The 13,482-nt window shown below is 36.5% G+C and overlaps 1 protein-coding gene across 1 annotated transcript in view; it reads left to right on the forward strand.

Annotated features, from left to right (window-relative positions):
* LOC135205028 (uncharacterized) overlaps positions 1-13,482 on the forward strand; it is a 141,003-nt gene that overhangs the window by 85,265 nt on the left and 42,256 nt on the right. Inside the window, exons 3-5 of the mRNA XM_064235287.1 lie at positions 6,091-6,296; positions 11,288-11,404; positions 13,060-13,263. Coding sequence (XP_064091357.1) covers positions 6,091-6,296; positions 11,288-11,404; positions 13,060-13,263 — 527 coding nt within the window. The remainder of the gene's footprint in view (positions 1-6,090; positions 6,297-11,287; positions 11,405-13,059; positions 13,264-13,482) is intronic.

The raw sequence follows: 13,482 nt of genomic DNA on the forward strand, positions 1-13,482 counted from the left end.
TTGTATCAAATTGCTGAATCCAGGCGAAGAATGTTCATGTCTTGTGCAGTTCTCTAAATGATAAATCTCATCGTACCTTTGTATAATAGCAGACATTCCAACTCCACCTATGGAGGAAGGTGGTAATAATAGACCAGCTTCGAGGTTCCTGTACAACAGTCCCGTACATCTTTGTACCTGGACGAGATTTATGAGCGGACATCATCCACAGAAAAAAAAAGGGTCCGTTTATGACCCCATCGATTGTCAAGGCTACAGAGGCGAAGGTCTTCTGAAGATAAGACGGATTTCCGACCGTGTCGTCGAAACTTGAGTTTTGAGACTGCGTAAGACGAAGTCTGATGGATTTTTCTTTGCTGTAAAGGTTAGAGTTTAATGGCCAGTATGCAATTCGACTTGCTATCTCGAGAGGAGGTTCAGTTAAGTTGTTCCATTAAGTCTCGTTGACGGACTATGTCGAATCCTGACCGGCACGAGAGATCGTTTTTGATAACTTACGATCCAGTTACTGATCGTTGGCGATCGTTGGAGATGATTACTTGGCTATAATAGTATGTGGGTGCCTCAGTACTTATTATTATTATTATTATTATTATTATTATTACTATTATATAGATGAGGCTCTCTTCATACCGATTCTGTGTTTAATGATAAATAATAATAAATATTTATTGTGAATTTCTTTATGTGAAGAAAAACACACACATACGCACACTGACACACACGCATACACACACATATGTAGTATGCAATCATGTGGACATAGTTTATTATCTTTACAATATATATTACGTCCTAATAACAGTGATGGATATTGTACACATTTGTATCCCAACACACGCATAATTATACATGTTTGTGGCATCAATTCTTGGAGGAGTGTGTTTGTGTGGCTTTGCAGGTGTTTGTTTGGGGCAAACAGGTGCTATGAATATGTCTTTTGTATAAAGCAAGTATGATAACGCATGGGCCTTTATTAAAATTTCAAGGTTTTTAGAAATATATCCACTAGAGTCATACTCCCCAGAACTCCCCGTAGGAGGAGGTTAGTGCCGCCAGTACACCTCACGCGGCGCACTGTAGGCATTACTTAAGGTACTTTTGCAGCGTACGTTCCTTAGGCCCCTAAACTGTAAACCCCTTTCATTCCTTTGACTCTACCTCCGTTCATATTCTCTTTCTTCCATCTTACTTTCCCATACACTCTCCTAACGATTGTTTCTTAGTGCCTACAACCTACTTTGTTGTTGTTATTGTTGTTGTTGTTCTTGCTGTTGTTATTCTTGTTGGGGAGGGGGGGGGGTTGGAAAACCCTATGGAAAAGCCTAAAAAAAGGCTTGAAAAAGTCTTTCAAGTTGAGTTAAAAATACAGGAATTTGAGGATAGGACGTTTATGATTTATATATTAGAATGAAAATGTAAAAAATGAATAATGCGTATGTTAAACAGTACAGAAAAATGATTTCGAATAAAATATAGCGCTTTTGTTTTAATTTTCTCTGGCGAAACAACGCTCTATTTTGCCGTAGATTTTAGCTCGCGCCCTGTTTATTCTCAATGACTTCCTCGTAGATCCCAGCGATTGGCCTCTGGCCTAAATTCTATATTCTATATTCCACAGAATCCACAGGAGAGTCGAAAATTGAATAGAAAAAAACCTATTCTTTATTTTCTTGGTAGAGATGGGTTAATGGATTCTTTCAGCTTCAGATAGGTTTTCGTTCCATTGATTCTCGGCCTCTTTATGAATAAAAAAAAATAGTCTTTTTTTTGGAAGCTCCAATCCCGTGCAAGCGGAAATATTGTTATGTGGTTTTGCAATTCCCTGACTGGAGGGTAACTGGTTTGCAATAGAGAGAGAGAGAGAGAGGCCTTGACACAGAAACCTAGAAATGGAACAACGCCAGGGGTTTAAATCGATCAGTCAATTAACAGATGTTTTTATTTCGTTTAATAGCAATGTTAAAATATAATAATATTTATTTATTTATTTATTTTTTCTTTCTTTTTTTGCTTTATCACAGTCCTCCAATTCGACTGGGTGGTATTTATAGTGTGGGGTTCCGGGTTGCATCCTGCCTCCTTAGGAGTCCATCACTTTCCTTACTATGTGCGCCGTTTCTAGGATCACACTCTTCTGCATGAGTCCTGGAGCTACTTCAGCCTCTAGTTATTCCAGATTCCTTTTCAGGGATCTTGGGATCGTGCCTAGTGCTCCTATGATTATGGGTACGATTTCCACTGGCATATCCCACATCCTTCTTATTTCTATTTTCAGGTCTTGATACTTATCCATTTTTTCCCTTCTTTCTCTTCAACTCTGGTGTCCCATGGTATTGCGACATCAATGAGTGATACATTCTTCTTGATTTTGTCAGTCAACGTCACGTCTGGTCTATTTGCACGTATCACCCTATCCGTCCTGATACCATAGTCCCAGAGGATCTTTGCCTGATCGTTTTCTATCACTCCTTCAGGTTGGTGTTTGTACCACTTATTACTGCAAGGTAGCTGGTGTTTCTTGCACAGGCTCCAGTGGAGGGCTTTTGCTACTGAATCATGCCTCTTTTTGTACTGGTTCTGTGCAAGAGCCGGACATTATTCGCTTGCTATGTGGTTTATGGTCTCATTTTTCGTATTGCACTTCCTACATATGGAAGAGATGTTATTTCCATCTATCGTTCTTTGAACATGTCTGGTGCTTAAGGCCTGATCTTGTGCTGCTGTTATCATTCCTTGAGTTTCCTTCTTTAGCTCTCCCCTCCGTAGCCATTGCCATGTGTCATCGCTGGCTAGTTCTTTAGTCTGTCTCATTTATGGTCCGTGCAATGATTTGTTGTGCCAGTCCCCTGTTCTGTTTGTCATTCTCCTGTCTCTGTATATTTCTGGGTCTTCATCTACTTTTATTATTATTGATGCATTTGTTGATATAAAATCATTCTTAAAAGATAAGATTGAAGTTTTTTGAAGTGTAATAATAATAATAATAATAATAAAATAATAATAATAATAATAATAATAATAATAAAAGCAGGAAATCCTTACATAGGACACGCCTCAATCCTTACTCCTGTCAGTCTGACGCCAATCTTTCATCCATCTAAGAGACGAGAAGAACTTCCGTCTCTGGAGCCTCACATCTCGTCAATCTGTCCAGCGAAGAAGGCCCTATATTTTGTGGGGGGGGGGGGGGGGGGGGGGGGGGGGGGGGGGGGGCGGTGATCGATCAGTCATAGCCCTTAGATATATGACAGTTTTTCATCTTTAATAATGACTGGTCATATACCACTCATTAATTTTTTTTCATTGCTTACAATTGCATTTAGTGGACCCAGAGGAAAGATATTTTACCTATAATGCCAATCATTTTATAGGTGGGTTTGTGAGAAATATTTTATTATCTTATCAAGAAGAATTAGTTGTGTTTTATAGTTCTTTCTCTCTCTCTCTCTCTCTCTCTCTCTCTCTCTCTCTCTCTCTCTCTCTCTCTCTCTCCAGTCAGCAGTTAACGACACTTGATAATGATAATAATAATTCCCAAAATCAAGAAAATTTTCAAAGTTCATCAGGGATAAGAACCTAATTCGTAGACATGGGTCTTCTGCTATTGGTGAATTTTAGCATAAGAATCAGGAATAACATTATCTTCGAAGACAGAGAGAGAGAGAGAGAGACGAGAGAGAGAGAGGAGAGCGAGAGAGAGAGAGAGAGAGAGAGAGAGAGATAACTCAATTCTCTAACTCTTTCATATCCTCGAGGGAGATGGAGGGAGATAGAGAAAAAGAGAGGAGGAGCTTAATTTTAACTTACATAACTTACGAGAGAGAGAGAGAGACTCGAGCGAGAGAGAGAGAGAGAGAGAGAGAGAGAGAGCTCTTAATTTTCTTACTCTTTTGAGAATAAAAGAGAGAGAGAGCTCTTAATTTGTTTACTCTTTTGAGAGAGAGAGAGGAGACGAGAGAGAGAGAGAGAGAGAAGCTCTTAGAGAGAGATGATTTTTGACTCTTTGAGAGAGAGAGAGAGAGAGAGAGAGAGCTCAATTTTCTTACTCTTCTTCAGAGAGAGAGAGAGAGAGAGAGAGAGAGAGAGAGAGCTCTTAATTTTTACTCTTTTAGAGAGAGAGAGAGAGAGAGAGAGAGAGCTCAATTTTCTTACTCTTCTAAGAGAGAGAGAGAGAGAGAGAGAGAGCTCTTAATTTTTTACTCTTTTGAGAGAGAGAGAGAGAGAGAGATTAAGAGAGAGAGCTCAATTTTCTTACTCTTCTAGAGAGAGAGAGAGAGAGAGAGAGAGAGAGCTCTTAATTTTTTACTCTTTTGAGAGAGAGAGAGAGAGAGAGAGAGAGCTCAATTTTCTTACTCTTCTAAGAGAGAGAGAGACATTACCTTACCTTACAGACCTTACATCTTGTTCGTGCTGCCCAAACAAAATGTAAGAGAGTTGCTAATGCATATTCCGGTATATTTTGCATCTTCTAACCTTGTATGGTCTGGGATGCAGCTTGGATATTTGTCGAGCTTATCTTTAAACACATCTACGCTCACTCCTGATATATTCCTCAAATGAGCTGGCAACGCAATGAATAGACGCTGCATTGTCGATGCTGGTGCGTAGTGGATTGATGTCCTGTGTGCTTTCCTTAGTTTTCCTGGTATAGTTTTGGGCACTATTATTCTACCACTGCGTGCTCTTTCTGATATTTTTAACTCCATGATGTTTTCGGCAATTCTTTCTTTCTGTTTCCATGCCTGAATTATCATGTAGAGTTCTCTTCTCCTTTCTAGACTATATAATTTTAAAAATTGTAGTCTTTCCCAGTAGTCAAGATCCTTAACTTCTTCTATTCTAGCTGTAAAGGACCTTTGTACACTCTCTATTTGTGCAATATCCTTTTGGTAGTGTGGGTATCCAATACATATTGCAATAGCAATATTCATAAGTGGACTACGAACATACGTTTTATTTTAAAAGGATTAATCTGTTCAGCTTTTGCTTGTTTTTGAAGCCGCGTAACAACATTCGCATTTTTGCTTTGCATTTTGCCAATACAACTGCTATTTGATCATTGCATAACATGTTCCTATTCATCATCACACCAAGGTCTTTAACTGGTTCTTTAATAGTGATTATCTCGTTATTCGGTCCCCTATATGCATATAGCTTTCCTTCTCTATCTCCATGATTTATTGATTCAAATTTATCAGAGTTAAATACCATCCTATTTACCTCTGTCCATTCATATACTTTGTTAAGGTCTCTTCATCACAAGTAATTTCTCTACTTATTCTTGTGTCATCGGCGAAACTACTCACTACCGAGTCCTTAACATTACTGTCTATGTTTGCAATCATAATAACAAACAGCAATGCAGCTAGCACCGTACCTTGTGTCACACCGGATATTACATTAGTTTCATCCGATTTCTCATCGTTTGCAATAACTATGTTTTCTGATGTGTAAAAATTCTTTTATCCATCTTCCTACTTTGTCCACTATATTATGTTTTCTAATTTTCTTCGCTAATATATTAGAGAGAGAGAGAGAGAGAGAGAGAGAGAGAGAGAGAGAGAGCTCTTAATTTTCTTACTCTTTTGAGTGAGAGTCTTTTGAGAGTGGGAAGAGAGAGAGAGCTCTTAATTTTTTTACTCTTTTGAGAGTGAGAGAGAAAGAGAGAGAGAGAGAGCTCTCAATTTTCTTACTCTTCTAAGACAGAGAGAGAGAGAGAGAGAGAGAGAGAGAGAGAGAGAGAGAGAGAGAGAGAGCTCTTAATTTTCTTACTCTTTTGAGAGTGAGAGAGAGAGAGAGAGCTCCTAATTTCATAATTTTATTACTCTTTTAAGAGAGAGAGAGAGAGAGAGAGAGAGAGAGAGAGAGAGAGAGAGAGAGAGAGCTCTACTTTTCTTACTCTTTTGAGAGTGAGAGAGAAGGAGAGAGAGAGAGCTTTCAATTTTCTTACTCTTCTAAGAGAGAGAAAGAGAAAGAGAGAGTGAGAGAGAGAGAGCTCGTAATTTTCTTTCTCTTTTGAGAGAGAGAGAGAGAGAGAGAGAGAGAGAGAGAGAGAATAATTCTGAATTGTTGCCAACTCTCCCACAGCCTGGATGCCAGGGGAAACAGGCTGGACTCGGCTACTCACTGGGCTGACATCAGCTTCGTCAGCAGAGCTTTCATCAGCACTGACCCAGGTCAGCGAGGTCTCCTGCTGGAAAAGGTTAGCATGAAGGATCAAGGTCACTACAGATGTCGCGTGGACTTCCTGGAGAGTCCTACGAGGAATTCTAGGATCAAGCTCACTGTCGTTGGTAAGTTATGAATATCTTCTTGTGTTTTTTGTCATTATTTTATTTTCAGTTTAATTTTCAAATTTTTTTTTCTAATTTTTGTGTTTTTCTTCATTTTTTTTTATTTATTCTTTTGTTAAATTTTTATTTGAGTTTTTTTTAAATCTATTTTATATGTGCTTATTTGTTTCACTGTCGTTGAAAAATAAGGAAAATCCTTTTTTGTTTTTGTGTCGTGACATTTAAAAAAAAAATTCTTATAGTCTTGTTTGTAAATATTTTGCTAATTCTTTTGCCTATATTTGTTTCTTCTAAGGAATCTATAAGAGATCTCAATTTTCTTGTGTTATTATCTAATTATTTTACAATTTTCTTTGTCAGTAACCATCCTGGTTTCATTGTTTGTCTATGCCTTTGTTTGCTTTCTTGTTTATTTCACTTTTATTGTTTCTTGTTTGAACACTTGTCCTGCCCTTTGTTTACCTAATCATTGGTTTAAATACTTGGTAGTTACTCGACTGGAGTTACTTGCTTTTAGCCACGAGAGAGAAAAATGGAGTCACTTATTGCATTTTAAATTTTCCTACAATTTTTCACAAAAACATCTACCAAAAAATAAAAAAAAACATAAATCTATCAAATAATACTCTTTGTGTACTTGTCACTGAATTTTGCGAATATGGTTAATTGGGAATGCAACTTTTTTTTATTCTTTTTTTCTACTTTATATAGAATATTTTCGCCAATTCATTTGTTTTGGCATAACCGTTAAATGGGAATTTTCTGGGAATTGAAATTCCTGATTTGCGTTCCGGGAATACTCTTGGATTTGTACAGAGATAAATTAAATTCCTGTTGAAAGGAATTTTTATGGTATTACAATAGATTCAGTTGTATTTAGTGTTGTATTTTGGTTGTGTAAACTGTAGAAGCTAATGTATTGTATATTTGTGTTAATAGATGATAGTTAACCTTATTATTATTATTATTATTATTATTATTATTATTATTCTTTATAAAAGGTGATTCTACATTTTGTTACTTATAGGTGATTCTATTTTGTTACATTATTATTATATTATTATTATTATTATTATTATTATTATTATTATTATTATTATTATTATTATTATTATTATTATTATTATTATATAAAAGTACAATCGCCAATGTACAGGAAAACCTACGGGAATCTATCTCCACCTTTCGAGTCTCTGGACAACGCTAATTATCATTTAAGCATTTTTCCATCCCAGAAAACTCAGGGAACCGGAATTATATATCAGAAACTTATAATTATGACCAGCAGGTCGTGACGATTTCAATATCATCTGATTTTCGTGTTTCTGAATTATATCTCGGGAGTTCAAGGGACATACTGAATGCATTATTATTAATATTATTATTATTATTATTATTATTATTATTATTATTATTATTATTATTATATTAGTAATAGTTAAAATATCATTATTATTACTGTATTTGTTTAATTTACTTGTGAATACGAGCGTAAAATATTCGTTTACTTTCCCTGTGAATACGAGAGTAAAATATTTATATAATTTTCCTGTGAATACGAGCGTAAAATATTTATTTACTTTCCCTGTGAATACGAGAGTAAAATATTTATTTATTTCCCTGTGAATACGAGAGTAAAATATTTATTTACTTTCCCTGTGAATACGAGCGTAAAATATTTGTTTACTTTCCCAGTGAATACGAGCTTAAAAATGCTTTTATATCTTAGGAGTACGAGCGTAAAAATTTTCTTGAATTTCTTGGGAGATACGAGCGTAAAAAGGTTTCCATTCCACGTGAATACGAGCCTAAAAGTTTCTCCATCTCTTTTGGATGAGGTTAAAACATTTTCCTTTGTAGGGGCGCAAAATTCCTCTAATACGACCAAATGAAAACAATTCCTTTGAGCCATTAAAACGCCATATGGAGCCATTGAATCCCGTCCATGGAGCCATTCCAGACTCCCTTCATAACCATCAAAACCTATCCTTGGCGGAGCCAGTCGGAGCCTCGCGAAGCCATTCCTCGGAGCCACTGGAAGAACGCAGTGCGATTCTCGACCAATCACGATTAGAGCTCGCTGGGAAGGCGAGTTAATCCCTTTAACTCGCTATAACCGTGAATCAAAGGCGAGGCAGGACGCCTTTCGCTGTCAGGAACGAGCGACAACAAAGCCCTCCATCAGGGAGGAGGAGGAGGGCTTTCAATCCCAAACTAACCCCACCCGCTGGCCGCTACACTCGCGGTTTTTCTGGTTTCGAAAACTAACTCGAACGGAGTTCCGAACCTCCGTGTACGAACACCGAAGACACTTGAGAGCCGTCTAGACGCTGCAAGCGAGTTTCGTCTCTGTACTTCAAAGCATAAGGCACAAAACCTCAACCCTTATTATGTTTAATTCCGTGTAATTATTTCCTTTTGCGCGGGCTTTGATTCTTGTGACGCACCGGGTGGAAACGACAGTAACTGTTATTTTAGTATTATTATTATTATTATTGCCAGGTAACAACTGCCAAATATTCCCCTGTTCAAAGATAAAAGAGAGACTAGGGTCCTGAGAGAGAGAGAGAGAGAGAGAGAGAGAGAGAGATGAGAGAGGACGAGAGAGAGAGAGAGATTAAAAATGCATATACATTTAGATCAAAAAGAATAATTTGTGGCTCTGTGCAAAATATAAGCAATTAATTCTGTTTGTAACTCAACTATGAGAGAGAGAGAGAGAGAGAGAGAGAAGAGAGAGAGAGAAGAGAGAGAGAGAGATAAATATACAAATTTCGATTCATGATTTCAAACATTTCGCGATATTATCAACACGCTCAGTAATTTCCAGTCTCAGTTGCATGACTGTGTGTGTGTGTGAGAGAGAGAGAGAGAGAGAGAGAGAGAGAGAGAGACTCTCTTGCAGAAATCTCCATGATCCAACATTTGCTCTGCCAAAACCTCGTCATATATTTAGGCGTCATAGCGACCGCTCAGGTACACCGGCCACCACCTAAGTGTTCCTGAAAAGCTCAGGTGGTGGTCGCTGGAACCTGGAATTTCTGGAATCTGGAATTCCTGTTGACATTAAACGTTAAGTTGTGTTTGGGAACCAGTGGGCGTGTGTGAAAGCGTGCGTCGCAGGATGTGGTGTATAGAATGTCTGTCCGTTTTTATGTTTAAGTTTATTATTTGAAGGAGGAGAGATACTGGGTAATTTTTCCGGGCAAGACAGACACCGGTCTGTATGTGTCTGTGTGTGCACGTGTGTCTGTAACGCCAATTCTGTAAATTACGATTTTTTAAATATTAAAATGTCAATTCCAAAGCAACGATGTCTCCTATGTCAAGGTCTGGTTTGGGCTTCATAATCGAACGTCGCTCTCTGTCTCTCTCTGTCTGTCTGTCTCTCTCTCTCTCTTATGATTTATTTACATCTAATTTATCACCTTATTGTATTATTACCTTATCTATTTCTCTTTTATGGTCATTTTTACTCTCTCTCTCTCTCTCTCTCTCTCTCTCTCTCTCTCTCTCTCTCTCTCTCTCTCTCTCTCTCTCCTTGACTCACAAATAAAGTAAAGAAAATTCTATGTTGAAGCCGACTCTCTATGCCTACCAGTTGCCTGCAAATTTCAAGAGAGAGAGAGAGAGAGAGAGAGAGAGAGAGAGAGAGAGAGAGAGAGAGGAGGTGTTAAATCCTCCGAAAACCGCAGCCCAGGCAGTAGAAACAATTTAAACGGTGAGCGCAAATAGAGAGAGAGAGAAAGAGAGAGAGAGAGACCAGAAAGAGAGGACAGAGCGAGAGAGTGATACATGATATATATTTATATATAATAATATATATTATAATATATTATATATATATATATATACTATATATACATATATGTAACCCCCTATATATATGTATATATAAAGTTTATCTAATATATAATATATAATATCTAATATATAATATATCCATATATAGAGGAGAGAGAGAGAGACAGAGACGAGAGAGAGAGAGAAAGAGAGAGAGAGTATGAATAAATTTGACCATATTCAGAAAGAGATAAATGAAAACATCGCTTCTAAAGAACAAGGAGAGAGAGAGAGAGAGAGAGAGAGAGAGAGAGAGAGAGGGAGAGAGAATATTAATTACATTTGGCCCCATCTAAAACAGAGAGAAAAATATTTAAATTATATTTACTAAGTCATAGAGGGAGAGAGAGAGAGAGAGAGAGACAGAGAGAGAGAGAGAGAGAGAGAGAGAGAGAGAGAAGGCCTTTAACACTCATGGAACGAGAAGCAAGTTCCAAAGGCAGGTTGTATATAATGGTCATATAGCGAATTTCCACCAGCCAGGAATATATAGTCTGAGAATCTTCGGCGGAACAAACACATAATTCTGATCGGTGGAAATCTGATTATAAAACAAAAAAAGCTTTATTTATTGCCCTCCTAGTCTCTCTCTCTCTCTCTCTCTCTCTCTCTCTCTCTCTCTCAGTCACATTATCTCCAAAGCACCAAGCATATAATAGTATTTTTTAAAATAATTCAGCAATAAGTATTTTCATAAACAAAGCCATCTTAAATTTGAATGTAATATTAAGAGAAACACTACCAATTACTGCCCGTGCCATTGTGATAAGACTTAGAACGAAGAAAGTCTCTGAATACTTTTAATCATATGGAAAATTTCCAATGAATTTAATTTTAAAAAATATTTGAGAATAATTGAAATATCAGATGATGCAATATTGATGGTTTTTATTTAATTAAGGTGGATGATATGGGCTTCCAAATGCTCAGGAAAATTTAGGGTATTATTATTATTATTATTATTATTATTATTATTATTATTATTATTATTATTATTATTATTATTAATTAAAGAGGGTAAAATGGGACAGGAAGGGCTTGAATGAAATTATTATTAATTATTATTATTATTATTATTATTATTATTATTATTATTATTATTATTATTATTATTATTATTATTATTATTATTATTATTTCTTTTTCAGTTCCTCCAACACGAATTCAGATCATCAGCAACCTCGACCCAGGCCAAGATCTCCAGGGCATGGTTGGACCCTATACCCTGGGCACAGAGGTCATCTACACTTGCCGGGTCACGGGAGGTGAGTCATTCAGTGAATGAGTGAGTGAATAAATTGAATGAGTGCATGAAGTCTCTCCTTCTAAAAAAGACAATCATCTCTCTCTCTCTCTCTCTCTCTCTCTCTCTCTCTCTCTCTCTCTCGTTCTTATGATGTGATATCTACATTTTTCTCTTTCCAGAATGTGGTTAAATTTAATTTTTATATACCCTCTCTCTCTCTCTCTCTCTCTCTCTCTCTCTCTCTCTCTCTCTCTCTCTCTCTCTCTCTTCTTCTTCATCTTCTTCTTTTTCTTCTTCTTCCTTCTTCTTCTTCTTCTTCTTCTTCTTCTTTTGATGTGGTATGTACAGTGTTCTCATTTCTGAACGTGGTTAAATTTAATCTATATTCTCTCTCTCTCTCTATCTCTCTCTCTCTCTCTCTCTCTCTCTCTCTCTCTCTTCTTCACCCATACAGACTTCACCTTAAATGTCACAATAAGAATCAGTAAAAAGATCAAGATAAATTATTTTATGTCTCCAGTCCTTCAAGGGAGATGATTATGTGTGTTTTTCTTCCTGGGGGAGAGAGAGAAGAGAGAGAGAGAGAGAGAGAGAGAGAGAGAGAGAGAGAGAGAGAGAGAGAGAGAGAGAGAGAGGAATCGGTTGCTTGTTTCTGGGGATATGAGGAATTGGAATTCAGGTTTATTAAAATGTGTGTATATACATAATATATATATATATATATATATATATATATTATATATATATATATATATATATATATATATATATGTATGTATGTATGTATGTATGTGCATGTGTATTGTGTATGCATATACACAAAGAAAGAGCCAGAATATGCATTTCGAGGCAATATGCAAATGATATGCAAATTCATCTCTGAACTTTCCATTCGACTGAAAACTCCAATTTATCCCACCAAAAAAATATTCCTTAACATTTACCTACACAAAAACCTATTTTCCATAACCAGATAAAACCCCCATAATTTCCCCCTACAACCCGAGCCCCATAACAAGCTATAACAATCTCTGATCGATGGAAAAAATGAATGTTTCTTGTTCATTGATAATTCCAACTGTTCTTGAACTCTGGCCAAATGGAGATTTGATGTCGATTGGCGATTTTTATTTATAGTGTTGTCGTCTAGATGTCAATTAATATCGTTTTGATTTAAGGGAGATGGGTTTGAAATAGGGGTATTATTATTATTATTATTATTATTATTATTATTATTATTATTATTATTATTATTATTATTATTATTATTATTATTTTATTGAAAATAAGGACAATATTTACATAATTGATTTTATGCAAAATTCTTCCAATTCTTCTAATAACTTGTATAAAATCAATTCTGTAAATTCTTCCCATATTTTCAACATAACATGTTTGAAAGAAGATCTGTTTCCAGCATACATATTATTATTATTATTATTATTATTATTTTATTATTATTATTATTATTATTATTATTATTATTATGCAAAGTCCTAATTATGTGAAGTTCTTTCAGTAATATAGACATTGAAATAAATCATATTCTTCTATTTGGATAATTCAACTACTTACTTACTATATATTCAATGTACTACTACACTAACAATAATAATAATAATAATAATTAGAAACCTCTAAAATTCACTCACCCAATTATATCCTCAAATTCAGGCTCACCTAGACCCGTTGTCTCCTGGTGGGACGGAGACATCCTACTGGATAACATCAGCGAGGTCAACAAAGGTCAGCTGACCAGCAACGAGATGTACCAGCCCTCCCTGACCCGTTACGACTTCAACAGGACCTTGACCTGCCTCGCCTCCAACTCGGAACTGGTCAAACCGCTGATGGCTTCGATCACGATCGATATGACCTGTAAGTTAAGGATTTGGAAACTCTGATGAGTTGCGGAAGGTTAATTTTGGATTGGTTTTCAATTAAGGCGTTCTGGGAGGGCCAGTGGTTGGTTGAGATTGGTTGGATGGGTCATGTGGGGTCATGAGGGGTTCAAGGTTGGTTCAGTGGGGTCAGTAAGTGTGTGCAACTCACAACATCTTGTATGGGAGTTCGAATTTCCTGTACCAAGGCTGAATT

Source organism: Macrobrachium nipponense, chromosome 48, assembly GCF_015104395.2.
Source record: "Macrobrachium nipponense isolate FS-2020 chromosome 48, ASM1510439v2, whole genome shotgun sequence".
NCBI lineage: Eukaryota > Metazoa > Arthropoda > Malacostraca > Decapoda > Palaemonidae > Macrobrachium > Macrobrachium nipponense.